Source organism: Pisolithus orientalis, assembly GCF_024613125.1.
Source record: "Pisolithus orientalis strain OTSU chromosome Unknown F5J12scaffold_22, whole genome shotgun sequence".
Taxonomy (NCBI): domain Eukaryota; kingdom Fungi; phylum Basidiomycota; class Agaricomycetes; order Boletales; family Pisolithaceae; genus Pisolithus; species Pisolithus orientalis.
The window spans coordinates 395,484-416,469 of record NW_026260803.1 but is presented as its reverse complement, the minus strand read 5'-3'; the positions used below and the strand labels follow the sequence as shown (position 1 = coordinate 416,469).

At 48.7% G+C, this 20,986-nt stretch overlaps 7 protein-coding genes across 7 annotated transcripts; 2 read left to right on the top strand and 5 right to left on the bottom strand.

The window, feature by feature from the left end:
- Positions 1-443: 443 nt before the first annotated feature.
- F5J12DRAFT_723184 (uncharacterized protein) lies at positions 444-719 on the bottom strand (the record flags this gene model as incomplete). Its single annotated transcript, XM_051741437.1, has 1 exon — positions 444-719. One exon carries the CDS (start codon positions 717-719, stop codon positions 444-446), a length of 276 nt encoding a protein of 91 aa, XP_051598485.1.
- Positions 720-2,476: 1,757 nt separating this feature from the next.
- On the bottom strand, positions 2,477-3,301 carry F5J12DRAFT_894347 (uncharacterized protein; the record flags this gene model as incomplete). The annotated part of the gene is made up of 4 exons (XM_051747734.1): positions 2,477-2,748; positions 2,843-2,966; positions 3,021-3,043; positions 3,097-3,301. The coding sequence occupies 4 exons, from the start codon at positions 3,299-3,301 to the stop codon at positions 2,477-2,479; spliced, it is 624 nt and encodes a 207-aa protein (XP_051598484.1).
- Positions 3,302-9,408: 6,107 nt separating this feature from the next.
- On the top strand, positions 9,409-9,639 carry F5J12DRAFT_723240 (uncharacterized protein; the record flags this gene model as incomplete). Its single annotated transcript, XM_051741438.1, has 1 exon — positions 9,409-9,639. A coding segment is annotated over one exon (231 nt), but the record flags the coding sequence as incomplete, so codon positions are not given.
- Positions 9,640-10,448: 809 nt separating this feature from the next.
- Positions 10,449-11,707, bottom strand: F5J12DRAFT_723306 (SNase-domain-containing protein; the record flags this gene model as incomplete). The annotated part of the gene is made up of 6 exons (XM_051741443.1): positions 10,449-10,545; positions 10,647-10,822; positions 10,922-11,044; positions 11,100-11,152; positions 11,204-11,289; positions 11,346-11,707. 6 exons carry the CDS (start codon positions 11,705-11,707, stop codon positions 10,449-10,451), a joined length of 897 nt encoding a protein of 298 aa, XP_051598482.1.
- A 47-nt stretch (positions 11,708-11,754) lies between these two features.
- Positions 11,755-17,277, bottom strand: F5J12DRAFT_842044 (uncharacterized protein). The gene is made up of 9 exons (XM_051746153.1): positions 17,215-17,277; positions 16,760-17,148; positions 16,381-16,534; positions 15,993-16,321; positions 15,548-15,964; positions 14,873-15,474; positions 12,671-14,818; positions 12,294-12,615; positions 11,755-12,241 (listed from the first exon to the last, which is right to left on the bottom strand). The coding sequence occupies exons 2-9, from the start codon at positions 17,091-17,093 to the stop codon at positions 11,847-11,849; spliced, it is 4,701 nt and encodes a 1,566-aa protein (XP_051598481.1). The 5' UTR covers positions 17,094-17,148; positions 17,215-17,277; the 3' UTR covers positions 11,755-11,846.
- An 80-nt stretch (positions 17,278-17,357) lies between these two features.
- On the top strand, positions 17,358-18,127 carry F5J12DRAFT_906376 (anti-silence-domain-containing protein; the record flags this gene model as incomplete). The annotated part of the gene is made up of 4 exons (XM_051748782.1): positions 17,358-17,378; positions 17,435-17,522; positions 17,586-17,931; positions 17,986-18,127. The coding sequence occupies 4 exons, from the start codon at positions 17,358-17,360 to the stop codon at positions 18,125-18,127; spliced, it is 597 nt and encodes a 198-aa protein (XP_051598480.1).
- A 318-nt stretch (positions 18,128-18,445) lies between these two features.
- Positions 18,446-20,957, bottom strand: F5J12DRAFT_226076 (uncharacterized protein). Its single transcript, XM_051738479.1, has 13 exons — positions 20,678-20,957; positions 20,586-20,621; positions 20,442-20,517; positions 20,357-20,385; positions 20,282-20,307; positions 20,156-20,233; positions 19,917-20,092; positions 19,734-19,860; positions 19,567-19,681; positions 19,350-19,505; positions 18,944-19,298; positions 18,677-18,886; positions 18,446-18,618 (listed from the first exon to the last, which is right to left on the bottom strand). Exons 1-13 carry the CDS (start codon positions 20,834-20,836, stop codon positions 18,566-18,568), a joined length of 1,596 nt encoding a protein of 531 aa, XP_051598479.1. The 5' UTR covers positions 20,837-20,957; the 3' UTR covers positions 18,446-18,565.
- Between the last annotated feature and the right edge of the window lie 29 nt (positions 20,958-20,986).

The following is a 20,986-nucleotide window of genomic DNA, read 5'->3' as shown; positions in this document are numbered from 1 at the left end:
CTAGCATAGCTACCATGAGTTGTAGATCCAGCACAAGGCTGCCACAGAGCACCAGCCATACCTTGGCAAATGACAGTGGCAAGCTCGTATGGGCTGTGTGAACCTCCTCTGCAGTGACAGGTTGCATGAGGGCAGATTTGCCTACCAGAGAATCCTGCACATCCTGTACAATTGGAGCAAGCGCATCACTGTAGCCTGTCTCATAACAGTAAAGCTCATCTAGGAGGTATCAGATGAGGGTGTTATGCTGGAGGCCATGTCAGAGCAGGTTGGTAGTACAGTACCAGGTGTGAAGCATCCAGGTCAATGCTATGAACGATGGGACACTTGAACCTGGGACTTACATGCTCCCCCTCAGCCCAGCCCCCCCACCAGTGGACCTTTTTGAGGGACCAGCACTCACCAACAGGGGCCAGCATAAACCTGTACTGTGCTCCACCCTGTCAAAAGCAATGGGTCGAGAAGGAGCCTTGAATTCCCATGCCAGTTGTTGCTTCATTGATCCACTGTTGCACAGCATCATGTGAGATTGGCTCACAGGGCTGTACAACACCATTAGCCCCCATCGCAGGGAAGATGTTGTCATCAGGGTCAAGTGGTTGTTGGTAGTGGACACATTCAAGCCAGTGTACCCAGAGTGGCAGCCATAGGAAGCAGTCGGCTCCTGGGAGCTCAGGCTGGGGGAAGATTTTATACCAGTTGCCTGCAGGGAAATGCATGCTCGGTTTGATGTCAGCTCACTCACAGCCTCATTGTGTGCATTACCAATGAGGTGATCAGGCTAATGGTGGACTCACTGTGCAGATCAGCCTCAGTCATCCCCTTGTCAACCTTGCACTGCCACCCCTTTCAGTTTGCTAGGTAGACCTCGAAGTAGACAGACCTGTTGGACAGCATCAGTAGCTCATTTCCAAGGTACTTTTCCAGTGTGTGGTCCACCATCATGCAGTCGATTGTGATGTGCCTCCACTTGAGTCAGATCAGCTCATAGCACCTGTGTGACCATGTGTATCTCTCAGATGGGGGTCACACAATATGCTCCACAATGGAGTCACCTCACTGACCTTGTCCATAGTGTCCATGCTGTGGATGCAAATGTGAGTTGCTTGAGGTGGTGTGTCACCAGTGTCCACACCTTGAGACCAAGAAGTTCTGACAGTGGCTGTTGTGCAGGCCCACTGCCAGGCATGCTGAAAGTCATTCAAAGGACACTCAAGGCAAAATCAAGGTCAGGGCACACCGTGCATGCCCACTGCAACATCTGATCCAAGTGATCCTGCATGATGGGCAGTGAGCACTTGCAATTGCCTGCTTCTGCACTTGCCTTGTGCTTGATCAAAGTCAGGATGTCTTGAACATCAGCTGATTCTGCTGGGTTCCCCTCCCAGCGCTGCCTTGCCTCATTGAACCCCCACTTGCCTCAAAAGGTATTTCTGTCCCTGTTAGATGGCAATGGCATGGTATCCACCAATGCCCAGTCAGTGGTCTGCACACCTGCTGGCTGTCTGAACACTGGGACAAAGGTCTGCTTACGCATTTGCCCAAACATCTTTGAATGCTGCCCTGATGCTCTCCACAGTGCTCTTGCCTAAATTCTCATGGAATCCCTTCCACATCATGTACAAGGCCAATGCCTTGTCAGAGCAGCTGTTTGGCATGCTCTCGAAGGCTGTTCTGAACTCTGGGTTGCTGTATGGGTCATTGGGCACCATGGGAGTCAGGGCTGGGCCAGCATCCTCAGGCTGGCTCTCCATTCTGGAGGCAGCAAAGCTGCTGAGCCACTCTCGACCTCAGTGGACATGTGCAGCATAGGCAGTTCTTGTTCTTGCTGCCTTGAGGTGCATCTGCTTCCCCTGCTCTTTCAGCTGGTTGATGTCCTTCAGAGACACAGCTGCAGCAGTGCTGGTGTTGACTGCAGGGGTCTGCCTCTTCCAACTCGACTTCTTCTGTGGTGACTGCAACACCACCAGAGCCTTCTTTGACTCTTGATTTTGACCCATCAGGTCAGATATATTTTCTGGGATAAGTCAGGGGTTTAGAAGGAGCTGCATCGCAGCTGGGCACTGAGCACTGAAGGCCAGAGCAGAGGTCACACCTGAAGGGTTCAAGTCAGGTAACTAGTTGCAGCCACACCACAGGCCCACACAACTATGGGGATGCATAGCACACTACACACATTACATGGATGAAATGGATAGTGAACATATGTACAACCAGTGCTGCCACTATGGTGTCTCCATCTTGTAATTCATAATTCAGTTGATCATGGGGCAGAGGCCCTTGAGCTTGGGGTGAAGCAGAAGGGGCTCACATGGAGATATTAAATATGTATATGCATGGGTCATTTGGCACCAACAAGGCATTTCCATTTCCATTTCCATGCACCTACAGGGGGTGATCAGTGTGTTGAGATGTCCAGCACAGATGTTTGACTCAGCCATCCTGTATTTGTTGAGGGCTCATGCCCAGATGGCAATCACAACCATACTGCACACAGGGGAACTGGAAGCAAGAGCAGCACAACTTGAGGACCCAAGCTCTTTGTGATGTATCTGAATGAGTCCACAGCAGCGTGACAAACAGCTTTCTTGTGGGCTTTCAAGAGATCCAATGACTTGAAGCAGATACCCATCCATTCTTGGGCTGGAATGAACTTGGCACCACAATCCATGATATGACCAATCAAGTTCATAGATGCCTCTTGGGCCTTCTCATGATGGCTACAAAGAATGGGGGTCATTTGAGGAACTATATGTTGGGTCAGACATTGAGTAATCAAGAGGTAATAAATACTTGCAAAGATCTTTCACCAGGGGGGGGGGGAGGTTCAATTGTGTCATACTGACTGCATTTGCAATAGCACCCTCAGCGGCAATGATACTACTGAGCATGCCAAGGTACTCCTCTCCAAGTTGTTTGAACAAGACAAGTCCAAGCTTGCTCAAAAGCTGGTCCTTGTCACATTGCTTGATGATGATGATAGTGGGTCACATGGTGAGATCAGCAGTCTGTTGACAAACTTTGGTGCTTTTGTTGTTCAATGCTGCCAGAGGATAGTAGAGACAATCTGTGTAAGGTACAGTTTGACACAGATACCCAGAGCATCAACAACAGTGCTGAACCCATCCAGCATGACTTGGCCTTCTGTAGTCTGCTCCTGGAAGGAGCATGTGATGCCATTGACCAGACAGACCTCCAAATGTTTGTCAATATCAGAGTCACTGAGAGTGGTGATGACTTTCATGATAGTCTCCATGACCATTTTACAGTATAGCTCTGCTTCATCTTTCAACTTGTTCATGATCCTCCCTGTGATCTTGGAGACCCCAGCTCTTTGCATCCATTTGACAATAGTTTCACCTGTCTAGTGCCATGCGATGGACCCAGAACGACTTGAAGAAGTCTGGAAGAACATTGTCACACACCAAAGGTGTTTGGTGAGGTGGACATGGATACAGCTGATAAATGGAGATGAAGACCATAGCCCTCATGTGAAGAAGGACAACCAGAAATGTCAGCAGTCATCCCTCACACAAGAACAAGTCATCAGTGCCAGAGAAAAAGAAAGGGAGTGAGTTAAGCACTGGCTAAAATTCTTAAGCACCCATGTACAGCATTCCAGTTTTCGACATATCTCTGCCATTTCTGCAGATACCAAGACCATTCCCACACTCACTTGTAGCGCTCAGCCACACAATCTTACCTTCCAAAATTGGAAAGGATTTGCACACTCCACACATTTCTACAGCACTCCCTCCAAAAGATGCTCATTTTGCTAACTTCTTCTGATATGGCTGCCTCTACATCAATCATTTCACTTGTCCCCTTTGCTAGGGACCATGGCTACATATATCTACCAGGAGTTCCTACCAGCTTCTGTCCTGAAGCATCCTGGTACATCCCACCCTCATCTGTGCCCTCTCAGCCCATCCAGCTTGGACAGTGTGTTCTTCTTGTCAGTATGACCTCTAGGAGGACGTTCTTTGGTCACCTCAGGTCTGTCATTCAGTTAGAAAGGTCTTAAGTGGTCATTTCAGTCTCTCCAGTCCAAGAAGCATATGGATCCTTCCTCCCTGCTCCCTGCAATGCCTTCATACCAGTCTTGTCCATCATTCTTCCAAGATTGCAACAGCTACAGTATAATCTACTGTTCCCCACTCTCCCTGATTGCATCCATGACAAGTATGATGCACATCTTGCCTCCTTGTTGCAAGATACAGCAGAAGACACTCCCCCTTCATCCTCTCTTCCAACAGAGCCTCATTCATGAAGTTTTTATTTGCTTCACTGAGAGGATGGTTTGGGGGGGAAAGTTGTGATCCCCTATGCTCCTGTCACCCCACAGACCCCCAAAGCTTGACCCCTGTTGACATCTGACTCACCCTGTCCACTTTTGGATGTACTATATCAGTATCAGATCAGTGCTGCCTCTCTGTCATCCCACCTTGGCCTAGAAGCAATCTCTTTGAGATGTGACATGCACAGCCTCCCCCTAATGTGGTTCCAGTGTGCTTTCTCAGTTCCTGACATCACTTGACTCATACTTTGATGTTCTGACTGTCTCTGACTCACCTATTGCCAATACTTACCAATCTTTTGACTTTGCTTACTGATTCTTCGCTTTTTGGCTTGCTAATCCTTACCAATGCTTACCAATACTTTCCAAGATGATTACCCATTGCTTACATTCCTTACTCACCAGTTACCAGTCACTTACCAAGTGTTTGCACCTTGTTTTCCAAGGGCAACACTCCTGTACTGTATATAAATCACTGTACTTAGATAGCAAAAAAAAAGAAGACATCAGAGAGCCCCTCTTGCTCGCATTTTATCATCTCTCAGTAATTCATTCAGCAGCTTTGATAGTTGAGACTTTATTAAGGGTCCAACTATCATCTACTTTGCTTATCCTTGTCTATCATCAATATACTTCGCTCCAAGCCCTCCCTGAGCTCAGTGCAGCTTAGGACATCGAATTAAGTCAACATCCATCCTTCTGTAGGCTGACAGCAGTCTACCCTATCGCATTCTCTCACATTCCTGCTTCTTCTTCATCAGGAGCACCCCCAACCCTCAGCACTCATCTTTGAGTGTTGTAGCTCACAAAAACCCTCCCAAAGAACAGGTTCTACCATCTAGGTACTGCATAGGCACACCACCACTCACTCTTTTTGTCTTTTGTGTTGGTTTTGGTTGGTTTTCACCACTGAACCACACTTTGACTCACACCATCCCTGTGGACCATGTCCTTTATCAACATGCATGCTTCCAGCACCATTACTTGGGACATTGGTCTTGCCACAATGGATGTGGCTCCTGTTTTACTCCAGCCCTCAAGGAACTGATGTCTCCATCACCACCGTCACCTGTTGCCCATCGAATGTGTTCCCACATCTACACTACTTGCCAACCCCTTTCTTCCCACCCATCTAACGTGCCAGGCCTGTCCTCAAGGGTCTGAGGACCTTAGAGGGGGGGTGATGTTATGCTTCTGTCAGGGGTCTTGCCTTTTTTGACTTCTCGCAGTCACATGTGTCACATGCCTCGTTGCATCCTTCATAATTGTCACCATCCTAGGGGTCTGGATGTTGAAAGGCTCCTTCAGATCTCCCATTGGCACAGTATTTCCAATACCTGTCAAAACTGTGCCTCCTCCTGATCCAGTGTTCCACTGCCCTCTCTGATGGACAATATGTTTCCTTCTTGATCCAATGAGTCTCTGACTCATTTCTGATGTTCACATGTTGTACTATAGTTCCAGTGTCTGGCTCCTCACTGCACATTGATTGCACAGCCAGTATAGCCTTCATCCCCATAGGTACCCCCATCATATGACACCATATGACTCCTCCTGACTTATGTATTTGACTGATTGTTCTGTTGATTACTGCAGATATGTGCTGTGTCATGACTGGTATGGTACTTGTACTTAGGGGTATATAAACCCACACTTTACCTTGTGTCCTCAGTTTTTCGATAGCTTGCAACTCAGCTAACTTCCTTCTCTTTTGTCCTCGTTCTCTCTCCATGTGACTACCCTAGCAGATCACCAGAAGACAGAACCTCTGACAGACCTCAGAGATAACTGAGCCATAGGGGTTACAACACGTTTGGCCCAAAGACTCCCCCTCGTGCACTTCATGCCTATTCCATTTGAAGAAGTCACTGCACTCAGGCATAACAATGAGAGGTGCTTACCTAAATGGCATGCTGAAAGAGGAAGTGTATATGAGGCAACCTGAAGGCTTCAGACACCTTTGGTCAGACCCTTGTGCATATGTCAGACAGACTGTGGAGCAAATAGAAATCATTACCATATGGGTAGATGACCTCCCATTCACAATAGCTCAGGGGCTCATGATATCCCTAAAAGCACAACTACAGGCTGTGCTCAAAGTTACTGACCTCAGAGACCCCAAGAAAATTGTTGGTATAGAAATCACATGAGACCATGCCAAAGGAACTTTGTTCATTGGGCAAACATGGGTACTGTAGGAAAAGAGAAATAACTGTGAGAAGACTGGATGATGCAGCTAGGATTCTGAAGGGATGAGTAAGGCCAGAGGGGCTTCTATAGCCTGAATGAGGGTGGAGGGGATGTCTGAGGGCTTCTATGGTTGTCTGGGTGCAGGGAAACAACCTGCTCAAACTCGTCTCTCATCCTAGGGTAACTTGTCTATTGTGTTGCAAGGAAAAAACTGTACACAAGTAGCACTATGCTGACTAAGCAACCAAAAATGTGAAATCTCAGTACAACTCATAGAAAAAAGTACCTAGAATGAAAATCAAGTAACACAAGCAAAATAAACCAATTCCCCTGATAGGGAAATTACATTCCCTACAGTACATAGATTCTATACTAAGGGCACAAGGACTTGAAGACACAAATAGTGTGAAAACACCTGCAGATATGAAAGTTCAGATGTTGATGTTTCCCAATCAGGAGAGAGAAGAAGAGTGTAACCAAAATAAATACACTTCCCTGATTGGATCTCTGATGTATGCTGCAGTTGCCACATAGCCAGATATCACCTTTGTTGCAAATAGACTAGCCTCATTCACTTCAAATCCAGACCTAAGACACCAGACCACAGCCAAACAAGCACTAAGGTACCTACAGGGAACAAAAGACTATGGAATAGTGTATAAAGCAATGGAAGGCAATACTGCTACCCAAATCTTTACAGGGTAGGTAGATGCAAGCTTTTCCAACACAGAAAACCAAGCATCTGTCACCAGTGGTGACTTTGGAAAGAGTTGATATTTATGAGGGAGCCAATAGGAATTAGTTCAAACTCCTACAGGACAAAAGATAGTACTAACTGGTACCTTGACAACAAGGGCTTTCTTATGTAATTTGGTTGACATGGCACCAAGATATAACCATTTTAAAATGACATGTCATTGGGACACTTTTTTGAGCATGATGTCGTCAGTCATTATTTAGTAAATAACATAAAGATTTGACAACTTCTGAGGGATTTTGTGCTTCAACCCTGACTGATTATGTAATGTACATAATCCTGAGCTATAAAAATGGCTTGGGTCCCACTCAGCTAACCCTACTTCACCATGAAATGCATTTTTGCCTCCACTAGAGCAAATATCCATCTTCTTTCTGAATCTGGCCATTCTGCTCACCAAATCTCCTCTACAACTGGTCAGGGGAGCTCTACTGTGGCCAGGGTCATCAAAGAGTTCCAGCTGGATTAAGGAAAACCTCAAACTAGAACATCCTTACCAACCTCCTTCTCCTGGCAGAGGAGAATATTCTCTAGTATGACCTCTGGAAGAGCTGAAAATGCTGTCTAGGCTACCCATATAATGTTTGTGGCCCTTGCCTCTCCTGTCACTTGCCAAACTGTTTGCAGTGTGCTCAATTCTGCATCCAAGAATATTCTCCTCTGCCAGGAGAAGAAGGTTGGTAAGGATGTTCTAGTTTGAGGTTTTCCTTAATCCAGCTGGAACTCTTTGATGACCCTGGCCACAGTAGAGCTCCCCTGACCAGTTGTAGAGGAGATTTGGTGAGCAGAATGGCCAGATTCAGAAAGAAGATGGATATTTGCTCTAGCAGAGGCAAAAATGCATTTCAGTCAGGGTTGAAGCACAAAATCCCTCAGAAGTTGTCAAATCTTTATGTTATTTACTAAATAATGACTGACGACATCATGCTCAAAAAAGTGTCCCAATGACATGTCATTTTAAAATGGTTATATCTTGGTGCTATGTCAACCAAATTACATAAGCAAGCCCTTGTTGTCAAGGTACTAGTTAGTACTATCTTTTGTCCTGTAGGAGTTTGAACTAATTCCTATTGGCTCCCTCATAAATCTCAACTCTTTCCAAAGTCACCCAACATTGGGACACTTTTTTGAGCCACCATACCCTTCATTTGTCATCCAGGAAGTTTTACCTGAAAATTCACAAGTCTCCATATGTCAGTTCCAATTCTGGTTACTGTACCTCCATAGTAGAATAAAAGCATGTATAGTACTCCATCATTCCTCAGTACAAATATCACCAAAGTTTCTACTCCATATCTCTTCTGTTTTCTGTCTGTTGGAGTTATCTCTAAACTTCTATTTGGTCTCTACTTCTGAAATACAAGGGCTGAGATCATGCAAGGGGGTAGTGCATGAGCTAAACCTGATGCCCTCACTCCATTCCACTTCTGCCTTAGCAGACTTCATTCCTGATGATCCTCTGCTAATCAGAGTTCCATTCAACTGTGTTGGACTTGCTTCTGTACCTCTCCCCAGACCTTAATAGGCATCAGAATTGGTCAGAGTAGGTCCAGACTTGACAAGAGACATACCAAAGAAATGGGTATGACTCTGGCTTGAGGGGGAGTGTTGGTATCATAGAGTAAATACTGGCAATTTCCAGCAGTCCTGAGCAGGTAGTAGAGCACAGTAGTATCTGGTAGATTGTTCTAGAAGATAAAACAAAGAGTATATAAGCCCACATACATGAGCAAATGGGTAATCAGTTTCACCAATAATCAACTACTCAAGTGAGCCCATAGCCAACAGTACACTCATACATAACTTGCAATGTATATGGTCTGGGTGATTAAGGATCAGTTCAATCAACCAAGCCTCTCCAGGAAGTGCAGATGTGTGGTATGGCTATATATTCTTAGGGATCTCTCCAGAGAGGAGATTGACCATTAGCTTGGTAAGAATCTGGATAGTGGCAAATTCTCTTGTATGAGCTCTCATGATCAATGCACTTCTTCATTGCCTACAGTTGAGCACTGAGCATTTGATCAGCAATGTGAGCATGATATGAGCATCACAGCTGGCAGTCAACTTTCAATTTCTGACCATTCTTACTAATCACCTAATATATCTCTGTAGAATTGTCAAAGAGTGTAGTGAGACTACATGAACATACCATACAGACTCTAACAAGCTATCACTGGCTGCACTTGAAGTGTTACAGATCCTCAAGTTTTCATTCAAGCAGGACCATCTCACATTTACAACAGAACTCATTTTCAACAAACAAGACCACTCAATTGCTGGACCTGTCTCCCCACTAGTTGTCAATGAGTTGATAAGTAGGGGGTATTTGGAAGAACTTAGCAGCTTTATGCAAACAAGGAGGATGCATACTAGTATTTACAGCTTAATATAACATGATTATGCTGAAATTTCGTAGCGTAGTGTTGTACGTGTGCACGTTGACTGACGATACAACATCGTTACATGTGGCTTGGCTAGCCAGCTGGGCCCGTGGCCCGCCGTCCGCCATTTGCCACCTCGTCGAACCCATCCAAACTCACCTTGACCTATCGAAGTCAAGTCAAATTGGTCCAATATTTTACCTCGGTCCACCTTGGTTAACCTCGTGGCAACACTAGGTTAAGACCAAGAGTGACAGTGACGATCGTGGACATGTCGATTTTGGGGGGGTGACCTTGGTATGTGGATAGCGAAGGAATGGAGGGATGGATTGATGTTGCTGAAACAATGGTGACGGCGAACGCTCCAACGATCCTGACAGCTTCAGGGAGTCAAGCTAGTACTCATTAGACAGGTCCTCTGAAAACATCTTCGTCATAAGGTGGTTTCAGAATTCAAGATTTGAGAGTTAGTAAGTTAGCAGAGTGAAAGGGCATTCGCAGGCAAAAGGCCTGGATCCACATCTATACTGCATTGACCACACACCAGAAACAGATCCAGACAGGTCACTCCCTGTTAAATTGTGTTTGATCGTGCTAGATGGTCGGGAGCTCCGTCATCTCGTGATTGTTGTACGACCGTGTCAACCACAACCGCAGGTGACACCTCAATATACGAATTACGCTTTAAAAAATAGCTATATAGGATCAAAGGTCACCTGAGTGGCCTACCCACAGAGGGGGTTCTAAATGGTAGTTAATTTGGCGAGCCAAACACACGCATGGTGCTGGGAAGACTTGGGCCAAGTAGGCGCAGGGGTCATCATTCGCTAGAGGGAGGTGTTGATGCGTGACGTCTCTTGTATTCTGCCGGTGTTTCACCCCCACCACCGGATTTCCACATACCTCGTCTTGCAGCTCTGTTAGAGAAACATGGGAAGTTGATCAACGTTAACAGATGTGACTGAGATGAGTTTCCCCTGCGGTCCGCGCGGGCATATACTCATCATGGACACCTCACCTTGCCTTGGCTTCAACACGAAGAAAAGCTTCTCGACTCCAGGGGCCATATTCAGCTCCTGCTTGCTCGTAAGTCGTAACAGTGCCGGCCCGCAGCATTTCTAGAGCGAGGGGACTGGCCCACCGTTTTCCAAGGAAGGAGGGCAGAAAACGCCGGGGTACGACAGGAACCGCGACCTACAGAATTGCATGGAAGGGGGCAGAATTTATCAGAGCTGGTTTGAGGTTAGCTCGGAAGATGAAAGATGTTAGTCTGGGATGAGCGAGCTGACTTACTACACGACCATACTGATCCTTTCGGACAAGTTGACAATAAACCGATCTGCCCTCGAGGCGATTTTTCAGCCACGAGAGGCTTTCTTCGGCGTGGGGTTGTGCAGGTCGACCAAAATGGCCACACTAAGGTACGTTGTAAGATCAGTTCGTCAGAGCACGCGATCATCAAGACACCCACCTCCGGGGCGTCTACGCCTGCAATACGGATATGGATTGTCTGATCTTTGAGATCTAAAATGCTCCCTATCACACGAACAGGAAATGGAAGACAAGAACGCAAACCTTTGGCCGATGACGGCACTCTTCTAAACCAGCGCCATCCAATGCCAGGCGTGTGGTATAATCGAAAGTTGTCCGCATCTCCCACACTGTCCACGTGTGAGTCAGACGGCCACAAATTTGTGCATGACCAGGAGTTCCATACCTCGTAACGATGCCTTTCACCCATCTTCTGCGAGTGATGATATCTGGCGTCACCCATTCTGCTGTCCTAATCCTCCTCAACCATCTATTCCATATGAAAACGCCACAAGCACCCGCGGCAATGCCTGTAATGAATGCTACCGCTACATACGGTGTCGTCAATAGCTCGGCATGGGGTATTGTGCTCTCCAGAGAATACAGAAAGGAAATGGGATCCGACCGACGCGTAGACTCTTCCACAGCGTGTTGTTCCACTTCACGACGTAGATCTGGCGAACCGGAAGCTGACGCCAGGGAGAGCGTTGATTCTTCTGCGGGTTTGACATTGTCTCCGGAAGATTTCCATGGCAGCTGGAAGACCATCGGTCATGGATAGGTATGTTGTGTGCGGAGGAGGCGGGCTCGGCTGTAGTCCTCAAGACCTCAAAAACGGCAAATATGGCAAGCAAATGCAAAGACTCCCAATTTGACTGACGTAACAACAAAAGCATAGCCGTATCCACTACAAGGGTATAAAGCCACTCAGCCGCATTGGCGCGGTGCTGGGGTCCGAATACATTATATACACCTGTTGAAGAGTGTCCGAATCTAACCCACGAATCCTGAGACATTTTTGGAACAATTTTTTGTCGATGGCAAAGTTCACTCGACTGGCAAGGTGTTGGCCCGCAACCAGGTCTTTGATCACCTCTGCGATAAGACGTTGTTTGTGAACGTTGATTAGAGGCTCGAGTTGCATAGAAGGTGGAAGTGGCGTCAAAGAATCGAAAACATCGGGGTGCGCGGGTGAATCGAAGCTGAAGGATTGTGAGTCCATACCCACGGGATCGTGAGGCGAGGTAGGATCGATTAAGTCAGGTAATTTGCTGTAACGACAGAGCTGGGACAGGTAAATGCCTATTGCACAACTATTAGCCAATGGCGAGTAAAGCGGGTCATAATTCCTTACCAATGAAAGGCACGCATGCAGATGGCATGTTTTCATTGGAGTGCTTCACCTTGGAGTGGGATTCCGAAGTGCTTCCACTCATGATGGTCGACGCGCGAGACCTAACGTCGATCGGCTTCGGGTCGACCATGGCCCTGACCGCTTGATGCATAGCCTTAAAATTATCTTCAGGCGTGACGAATTGACGGAGTTTCTGGAAGATTTGCATTTCCCAAGGTCCAACTCGGTGCCACTGACGATACATAGCCTTCTTGACCCACTCGCTAAGAAGCCCCGCCAGGATGGCTGCGACGGTATGGAAATTACTGTAGCTGTACGCTTTCTAGAAACTGACTTGAGCACAACAATAACGCGAAGAGGTAAGAGTCGACACGTACGATTGCAATACGAATGAACTTCGAGACGAGCGTGTGTCTCTCGCTGGGATGCGTCAAAATAACTTCGGAAATGACAAAGTTCGCCATCAAATTGAAGCGACCACGAACGGCCGCAAGCGCGCTTGTTTTGTGACTGAAACGCGACTCCGCTTTCCACCGCGCCCTGTCCTTAAGATACTGCGTCCAGTCAAGTACGTTTACCTCTTGACAAGACATCCAGTCATCGAGGATGAGCTCCTCAGGTTTGACACTCAAAAACAACTCTCGGTCAATCATGGAAAAGTGATGGACGAGGACGTCAGCCTTGAAACCTAGGATCCAGCATCGGTGCGATTTTCGTCCCGCAGGCGGTAGGAACTTGGGCGGAGGCGTGATAGGAGTTCCGTGTGAAGATGGCGATAACGGGGAGTCATGCGACGTGGATAGCCTTGAGGAGACACGACTCTGCAGTATCTCCAGAGGAACAGCATCTTCCACAGTAGGTTTTGCATCGTTCGTCTTCAGCGGCGAGGTGGAGCCAGAGTCCTCCATCATTGGTTCACTGGGAGGCGTCACGACTGGCTGAATTGACGTGCCTGCGACTGCAGAACCAAAATAATCATCCTGGGCTGCGGAAGGAACGACACGAGAGGGTGTGCCAGAGTTGGCGGTGTCATCAAGCTGTACGCTTTGTAAGACAGACCCAGTCTCGTGCTGATCGATAACGTAGTCACTCTCATCTTCGTCATCCTCGTCGTCCTCATCAAAGAAGCGCGGTTGTTCGTCACCAAAATCGCCAGCAGCCATACGTTCCTGGATAGCTCGAACCCACCCGTCTACCTTGATCGCCTTCTCTTTCCGTCGCTGAGGATTTATTTGGCCCTCGAGTCGCCGCAAAGCTGCTTCGACACCGCCGTCCTCGCCATCCTCGGTGAGGGAATCCACGATTGCGTTGACCTGCCACTGCTGAATGTTTTTTCCTAACCCCCCACCCATAGATACAGACGATACTGCAGAACTCTCTGAGGCCACAGAGTCGCGCGAACGTATGCCCATGGACGATACACTTTGTCCCGACCTGCGGACGAATTCGAAATCGCGCCTTAGAGGCAATTTCCGCGGCGCCTTGCGAAGAGCTGAGGGTCCGGAGGGGCTTTCAATATGAGCTTCGGTCGAAGAGTCCGACAAATCCAAGTCGTCAAGGGAGACGACGTCAAATTGCCATGGAGGCCGAGCTTTCACTCGGGCCACCACAGGGTTCACCTTCGACTCCGAAGTAAGCACAGAACCGAACGACTCGGTGGAGCGCGTAGTTATTGACGACCGAGATTCGGCCATGGAGATGACCCGGTTCCCCATGGTTGCGGTTTCGGTTCCTTCTTCCTCTTCTGCCACCTCCACCACCGAACGCAGCGATCGAGAAGACGGAGGTACGTCGATTTCAACAGGATTCTCTTCGGTCTGCTCCGGCAACGAACCACTGACTGTTGGCTCCTGTGAAGTCTTCAAGTCGACGTTGGGGTGAACTGGCGTTCTGGGAGGGTGAGGCTCGATCATCTTCAGATACTGCTCTACACCACCCCGTACTGTCAGCAAATCATTCGTGGCACTCATTTCCAGGTCGAATGCCGAAACATTGGCGGGGACCGCAATGCCCGTATCGACGGACTGACGCGAGTTCAGCACGCGCTTCCATCTGCCCAGTCGCCCAATCGTCTTCACGAATGCCCGGGACAGTGCACTATGGGAAGACGAAACAGGAGGAGGGTTGAGTGCGGCAAGGGTCTCGGTTACGGAAACCGATATACTCGCGCGGCTTTGCTGGAGAATATTCCTCTGCAGAGGCTGTTGCAGAAGTGCAGCTGAGGCAGAGGGGATGGCACCTGTTCGGGAGGATGCGCCTCCCGCAGCACCGAAGCTGAAAGCGTTACCAGACTCGCCGTTGCCAAGATACACCGACATGCGGTCGTCGAGAACGAAGTCGAGGTCAACATCGGAATCATCTTGGTTCTTGGAAATAGCTTCAGCGAACTTTTCTCCGAGGAGATGCGTCGGACGCGGTTTAGGTGTGTTTGTCAGGCTCTTGCGAGCCGACTCCAAACCGCGCTGTCTCCGTGTGTGTGCCTCCTTGCAATCTTTGACAACTTTGATCAACTTCCGGACGATGCTCTGCAAACGGTTCAACCAAACTGTGGAACGGGCAACCAAATGAAGATGACTCACCAAGCCATCTTGGTGCTTCTGCAACACCGGATCACGTACCAGAGTATTCAACCAACTAGCGAGTAGAAGCCTTAGTTCTCGATTGGGAAGAAAGTCCATCACGAAGAAGGTCAACAACCAATATCTAATTGCCACAAACGTTCGCACTCTCACAATCTTGCGCACGTGATCATCTTCCTTTGTTGCATGACCGCTCAGGCTCCAATGAAAACGACAGATGAGCAAATGGCAAAGGTCAACGGCAGATATGTACGTCCGGTATGTCAGGAAGAAGTTGAGTAGTTCGTCGTAGTTAAGCTCAGAAGTCAATTGGGCGATCCATCGCTCAATTGTGGCAGCGATGATCACCCTGCGACTGCCAGATTTGCAAGCAAGATCGTCGGTAGAAACGTTTAATTTAGGGACGTCTCCAGATTTTCCGCGGCGAGAGGCTGAGGGAGATGACACTCCTGTACGGCTACCCTGCGACACGGACGTGTCGTCGCCATCGGAATCAGGGGTTTGATGGACTTCTCCCCACAACACAAACCGAGGGTCGTCCCGAGGGGCCGCATCGTCATCGGACCGAAGCGACATTTTGATGGTCGTTTCTCCGGCTGAATCTGGAGAAAGTCTGTCGAGAAGAGGAAGCCCCCGATACGTTTGCAGGACGTCGAAAACTTCAGCAGAAGTAACGCGAATGCATGCACGTCTCGGGGAGTGGTGCAAGAGTTGGGTCGGGGGGTGGAATGTCAGAGTCATCACCAAATTGTGGAACTGCAATGCGAGTAGTAGGAAATAGGTCATCGGGAGAATCAGGGGCTGGTGCCTCTACAATGGAATCTGGGGTGTCGGCACGTTTTGGAGTGTCCCCGGCCCGAGCGGTTAGACAGGATTCAAATGATTGCATTTCACGAAGAGCCCGAGGTAATGGAAGGAAGAAGGCAGGAGAGCGCCGCGAAGGTGCGTCAAAAGAAACCCCAGGACCGAATGGGTAAGGAATGTATCCGCCATCAGAAGTACAACATCTGGTGTGGGGAGAAGGTATCGCCGATCCATCGGACCATTGCATGGCCTCGGCAAAGATATCACTTGTGTACGACGCTGTTACATCTAGGGCCAGCTTCGGCAACGGGCATACGGCGAGGCATGTCTGCGCCTGTGACGCTGTAGGAGTGAGTGCGACCGGTTGGCGTGGGCTGTCTGGAGGGTCCGGCACTTCCAGAAGAAGCAGCTACGCCGAACATGTCGGGAATGGAACGAGTTCTTCTCAAAAGTTTGCGACCCGACGAGCTCGCGTCCTGCGCTTGACCAAGCTTCAAGGTCGACCCGCTCTTGAGTTTGTTCTGAGAGAGAATGTTGTGTACGCTCAAACGCGACCGACCCCTGAGCGAACGAGTATGAGACACGTCTATGGAGGACGAGACCTTCGACTCTGCCTCTGCGGCTGGCGCGGTGGCATCACGACGGCTAAGTCATGAGACCATTACGTCAGTGATGACACACGGCAAACTAAGTTGTAAACTAACCCCACGCGGTACATCTGCTTCCCATGCTGGTTTATGAATGCAGTGATTGCGTACGGAGACCGTATGTCTTTACCAACGCCAACGTAATGGTCATACCTTCTTTTGAGTTCTCGCGCGGCGGGACCAGAGGAGGTTTCGACGAAGCTTCCGTCGGCTGGAGACAAAAGCCAGAGAACCAGAATTTCGTCAGTAAAATGCATGAGAAGCATTCTCCCCCTCTCTTCAGCGCCGGTATTATGCCGTCCTCCAAGCATGCCCAAGAGTTCCAAACTCGGCATGGCATGGACGAGTCATACTACAAAGAGCGGAGAATGCAATGAAAGACACTGGTACACCACAGAGATGCCCTTGGCGATACTTTGAACATAAGCGAACTTACGCGCTATGGATATATCTGCGTTCAGGACTTCGGGTGGGAGAGAAGTCCAGTCATCATTGTCGGTCGGAACAAATGCGCGTGAAAATGGAAAGGGTGACTGTGATTGATTGGTAGAAGGTGTAGGGATGGGAAGGAGTATATGAGAAGGAGAGAGTTGTTCCACAGTGGTGGCGGCGGTAGATGGAAGTGAAGAAGTGGACTGGTCGGGCGGTGTTTCGGTTGTGGTTGTGACAGTAGGATGATCTATAGGAAGTACAGTTGCAGAGTCTGGATTAGATGCCACCGGGGTTGCTGGAGAGGCATCTTGCTGGTCGTGAGAGGTCATGTCGGACATCGTGGATGAGTGATTTTAGTAGGCGGATCTCATGCGGGCGAAGAATGATAAGTGTCTTTAAGTAAAAAACCGATCTGCATGAACTTGTCGATACTCTTCGAAACAAAACATGGAGACTTGCCTTGTCTTGTCTTGGATTCGGTCGGTCGGTGGACTGCGATGTCACCAGCGGACAGTCCAGTCCCACGTCCACTGCAGACCCACGTGACCACACCTGTACATACCCCCCGTCTCAGATCACATTAACACATTACTGACACAGACATGTCGATAGTCACGATCAGAGTGCGTAGGTCTGCTCTTGTTCGCGTGCTTCTCATGTCTGTTCTCCGCCGGTGCAGAACGTCGAGTGGTTCAACAACCCCGCCCGCTTCCTGGACCCATACAAGTTTCGCGTCACCTTCGAATGCATAGCACCCTTGAAAGACGGTTAGACACCCCACCATGCACGTCGAGAGAGAGAGAGAGAGAGACGAACTGATCTTCTAATAGACTTGGAGTGGAGGCTTATATACGTGTCCTCTCCCGGTGACGAAGCCCTCGATCAAGAACTCGACGACTGTCTCGTCGGTCCTGTCCCCGTCGGTGTCAACTCGTTCGACTTCGAGGGCACACCTCCAAATTCCTCCAAGATACCCCCGGACGACGTCCTCGGTGTCTCAGCTCTGATTCTCACTGGATCCTATAAGGACCAAGAATTCGTGCGCGTCGGTTACTACCAAAATACTGAATATGATAACGACGAGATGAAAGAGAACCCGCCCAACCCAATCATTTTCGAAAGACTTGTCAGAGATATACATACAAAAGCCCGCGTGACTCGCTTCCAAATCAAATGGTTCGCCCTCCAGTTTCATTTGGGCGAGGCGCGACTATTGACTCTTGCTCAAAGGGATGTAGCACCACTGCAACATGCAAGGCCCACAGCAGCTGGAGCCGCTGCTTCTGCTGCAGTTCCCTCTGCAGATGACCTGGATACTCCAGATGACGCAGGCGCTGACCTCAGCCAGAAGCCAAACGGCGCATCGTCATAGCCCCGGTCCACCTTATAAGTGTATCTCATATGCCAGTGTTTTCCTTAGGACGTTCATGTTGGCGAATGCTGAGAGGCATGTATTCAGTACCAGTTCAAGATACCGTCATCTGTATCGCAAGGCCTTTGTATGCCCGAGTTCGAGCAGGTCCCATGTCCCAAAGCATAATGGACGCCGATCACTCACAGCTGTCACCTAGCCACAGAAGCGGGATCATCCCTCTTGAGGTATAAGTCTAATTTGCATTTCTGTGCGGAATTCCTACGCTCTCGAAGGTATGTGCTACCATCAAAGATCGTCCATTTCGCTGGAATCCGAGACCGTGCGTCGTTCAACTATCGAAATTCTTCATGAGTACATCCGTACATTGACTGAATAACAAACATGTGTGGTAGCTTGGCCTTCTATGTATTCATACGTACGCATATAATGACACAATTACCCAAGTGTTTTGCTCTTGTACAGGAGAACATATGCCGAGGAATCCTCGCCTTCCAAACCAGGCCATATGTCAGTACAATTTAAATGCAAAAGGCTCGAGTAACTCACCTCCGCCATCAATCGTTCCCAACTTCTCCTTGGGGAAGATTGACACCTTGTCATCGTCAAACTTATACCAATCCTCGTCATCCTCGTCGAAGCCCTTGTCAGGAGTAGTCGCGGAGCCATTTACAGAACTTCCGCCATGGAACACGCTCTTCTTGACAAAGCCCATGTAGTGGCCAGCGTCTGCCTGTGCGCCTTTGTGGGTCACAATAGCTGGAGACACGTACTGCTGAGAATACGACAGGGAAAAAGCGAAGAGATTAGACACACCCACGAGGTCATACAAGCCTGTCACACTGCATCCGAAATCCTCTTTCAACGATGGGTCTACCAAACCCTCTAATTCCGTCAGTTCTCGTGAACGATACACGTCTTCCTCTTCAAGCTCTCCTGGCGCTGCAGTTGACGCTGATGCTTGGGGTTCGTCGACATTCATGTCTGATTGAGAAGTGTTCGGGGCTGGAGTAGAAGCCTGCACCACCTTGGTCCGCTTACGGACCTTCCTCCGTTCTGTGCGTTCCTTCTCAATTTCTTTCAGCCTCCGGGAAACGGGCGTAAGTTTCTGCGCAAGTTCCGGGGTCGCTATATCGAGAGCATCGAACTCCGTCATGAACTTCACTTTGCGCTACAAGCTCTTACGTTAATCTCAAAACAGGCAAGTTCATAGACAACTAACCATAATCTTCGTTTTCTTCCCTATATCACGACGCCATGCGAAGCGAACCACATGTACGCTAAGGTAACTTGGCAGGCGGGACATTCGAGAAGTTTGAGTATACATGGCCGCACGCATCAGGGAAGATGAATTCTTCTCGACTTTCTGGTTCAAGGCCTGGATACATCCATCACACGTTAGCATATCGTGAACGGGGTTTGGTAAGTCCAACACGAACATCCATGATGCCGGTATGCATGTAATTTGTCGTGTTTGATATGTTGCACTCAATCTTAAGGACCCGTTCAGTGGAGACAGTCGGTGGCTCATTTTCATCTTCATCACATTTGAGTCTATACCAACATTATCGCGGTTTTCCCAAAGAAAAAACGAAGAAATACATACTCTCTACGCATTTCTCCTGTCATGAACTGATCTACGAATTTCTTCCCAGATACAGAGGAGCCGTCAGCACCAATGCCAGGCACTTCTTTGAGTGCATTCGTCATTTGCGTCCAACATTCCTCCGCATCTGCTTAGGGAATGAATAAATTGTTTCATTGGCCGAAAGCTGAGATGAAAACCGACCCTGCTGCGCATAGCCTGGCATCATACCCGCCTTCGATCTATCCAGCTCCCCGAACTGAGGCACCACCCGACGAAGCTCGGTCAAAAACGAGATGGGAACTACGCTTTCCGTGGTATTCGACATGTTGTTGTACAAGTCACGCAACGCCTTCGGTAGGACGTCTAATGGGGATGACCTATTTCGCAGAGGTAGCAGTCAGGATATATGCGCGTTAGACGCAGCATGGAACTGAACGTACGTGCCAAGGGCTATTCGGAGCTCCGGTATCGCCCGCATTGCTTGTACAGTCGCGTTCATGTAACAAGTATTACCAAGACTTTAAATGATCAGGGACGTGTCTGGGTTAGTTGGCGCAAATACCCACTTCTTTAGTCCTACAGGCAGTGCGAGCTGTGAGCACAGTCAGTGAAAACGCTGTTCCATAGCACAGTAACCCTACCGCCTGCGCTAACTCTGATTCGTCCATGTCTGGTAGGTATAACGTCTATCAGTTTCGAGGATGACGCGTATATCACTTGACGTACCTTCGAGGAAAACTACGGGCTTTTCGGGCGGCTTGGGAAGTTCACCTGCAGCACCGATCATCATGAATGTTTGACCCTAAGAGAGAAGTAAGAAGGAAAAATCAGTATTCGCCATTACCATGCCACGGGTCCCTGGCAACGCACGGCTTTGGGTGCTACTTTCTTCCAGTCCGTGTCGTCCTTCCAAGGAAACGCATAAGTTTAGGATCATAGTGGGGGGTGTCAAATGCACATACCTTGAGAACACCACCTTTGACCATCACTTTCATTCTGTCAAGAGGCACACCGGTAACCTGGTATACTGCCTCCTTGAACGCGGTAGGAGGCAGATCGGGATCGAGCTCGACATCGTGCACCTTTCCAGCATGCTTGATGTGCACTGCGAGCGGTGCCATGTTTGGTGTTCGGTTTCTATGTAAACGAGACCCGGTAATAGTCCTAATAAGCAGTTCGGTGGGTGCGCCCTTTTGTATCTTTCTGATCAGAGGCGGATGATCTGACGCGTCGAGTCGCGATCTACGGCGATGGGAAAACATTAGATAAGC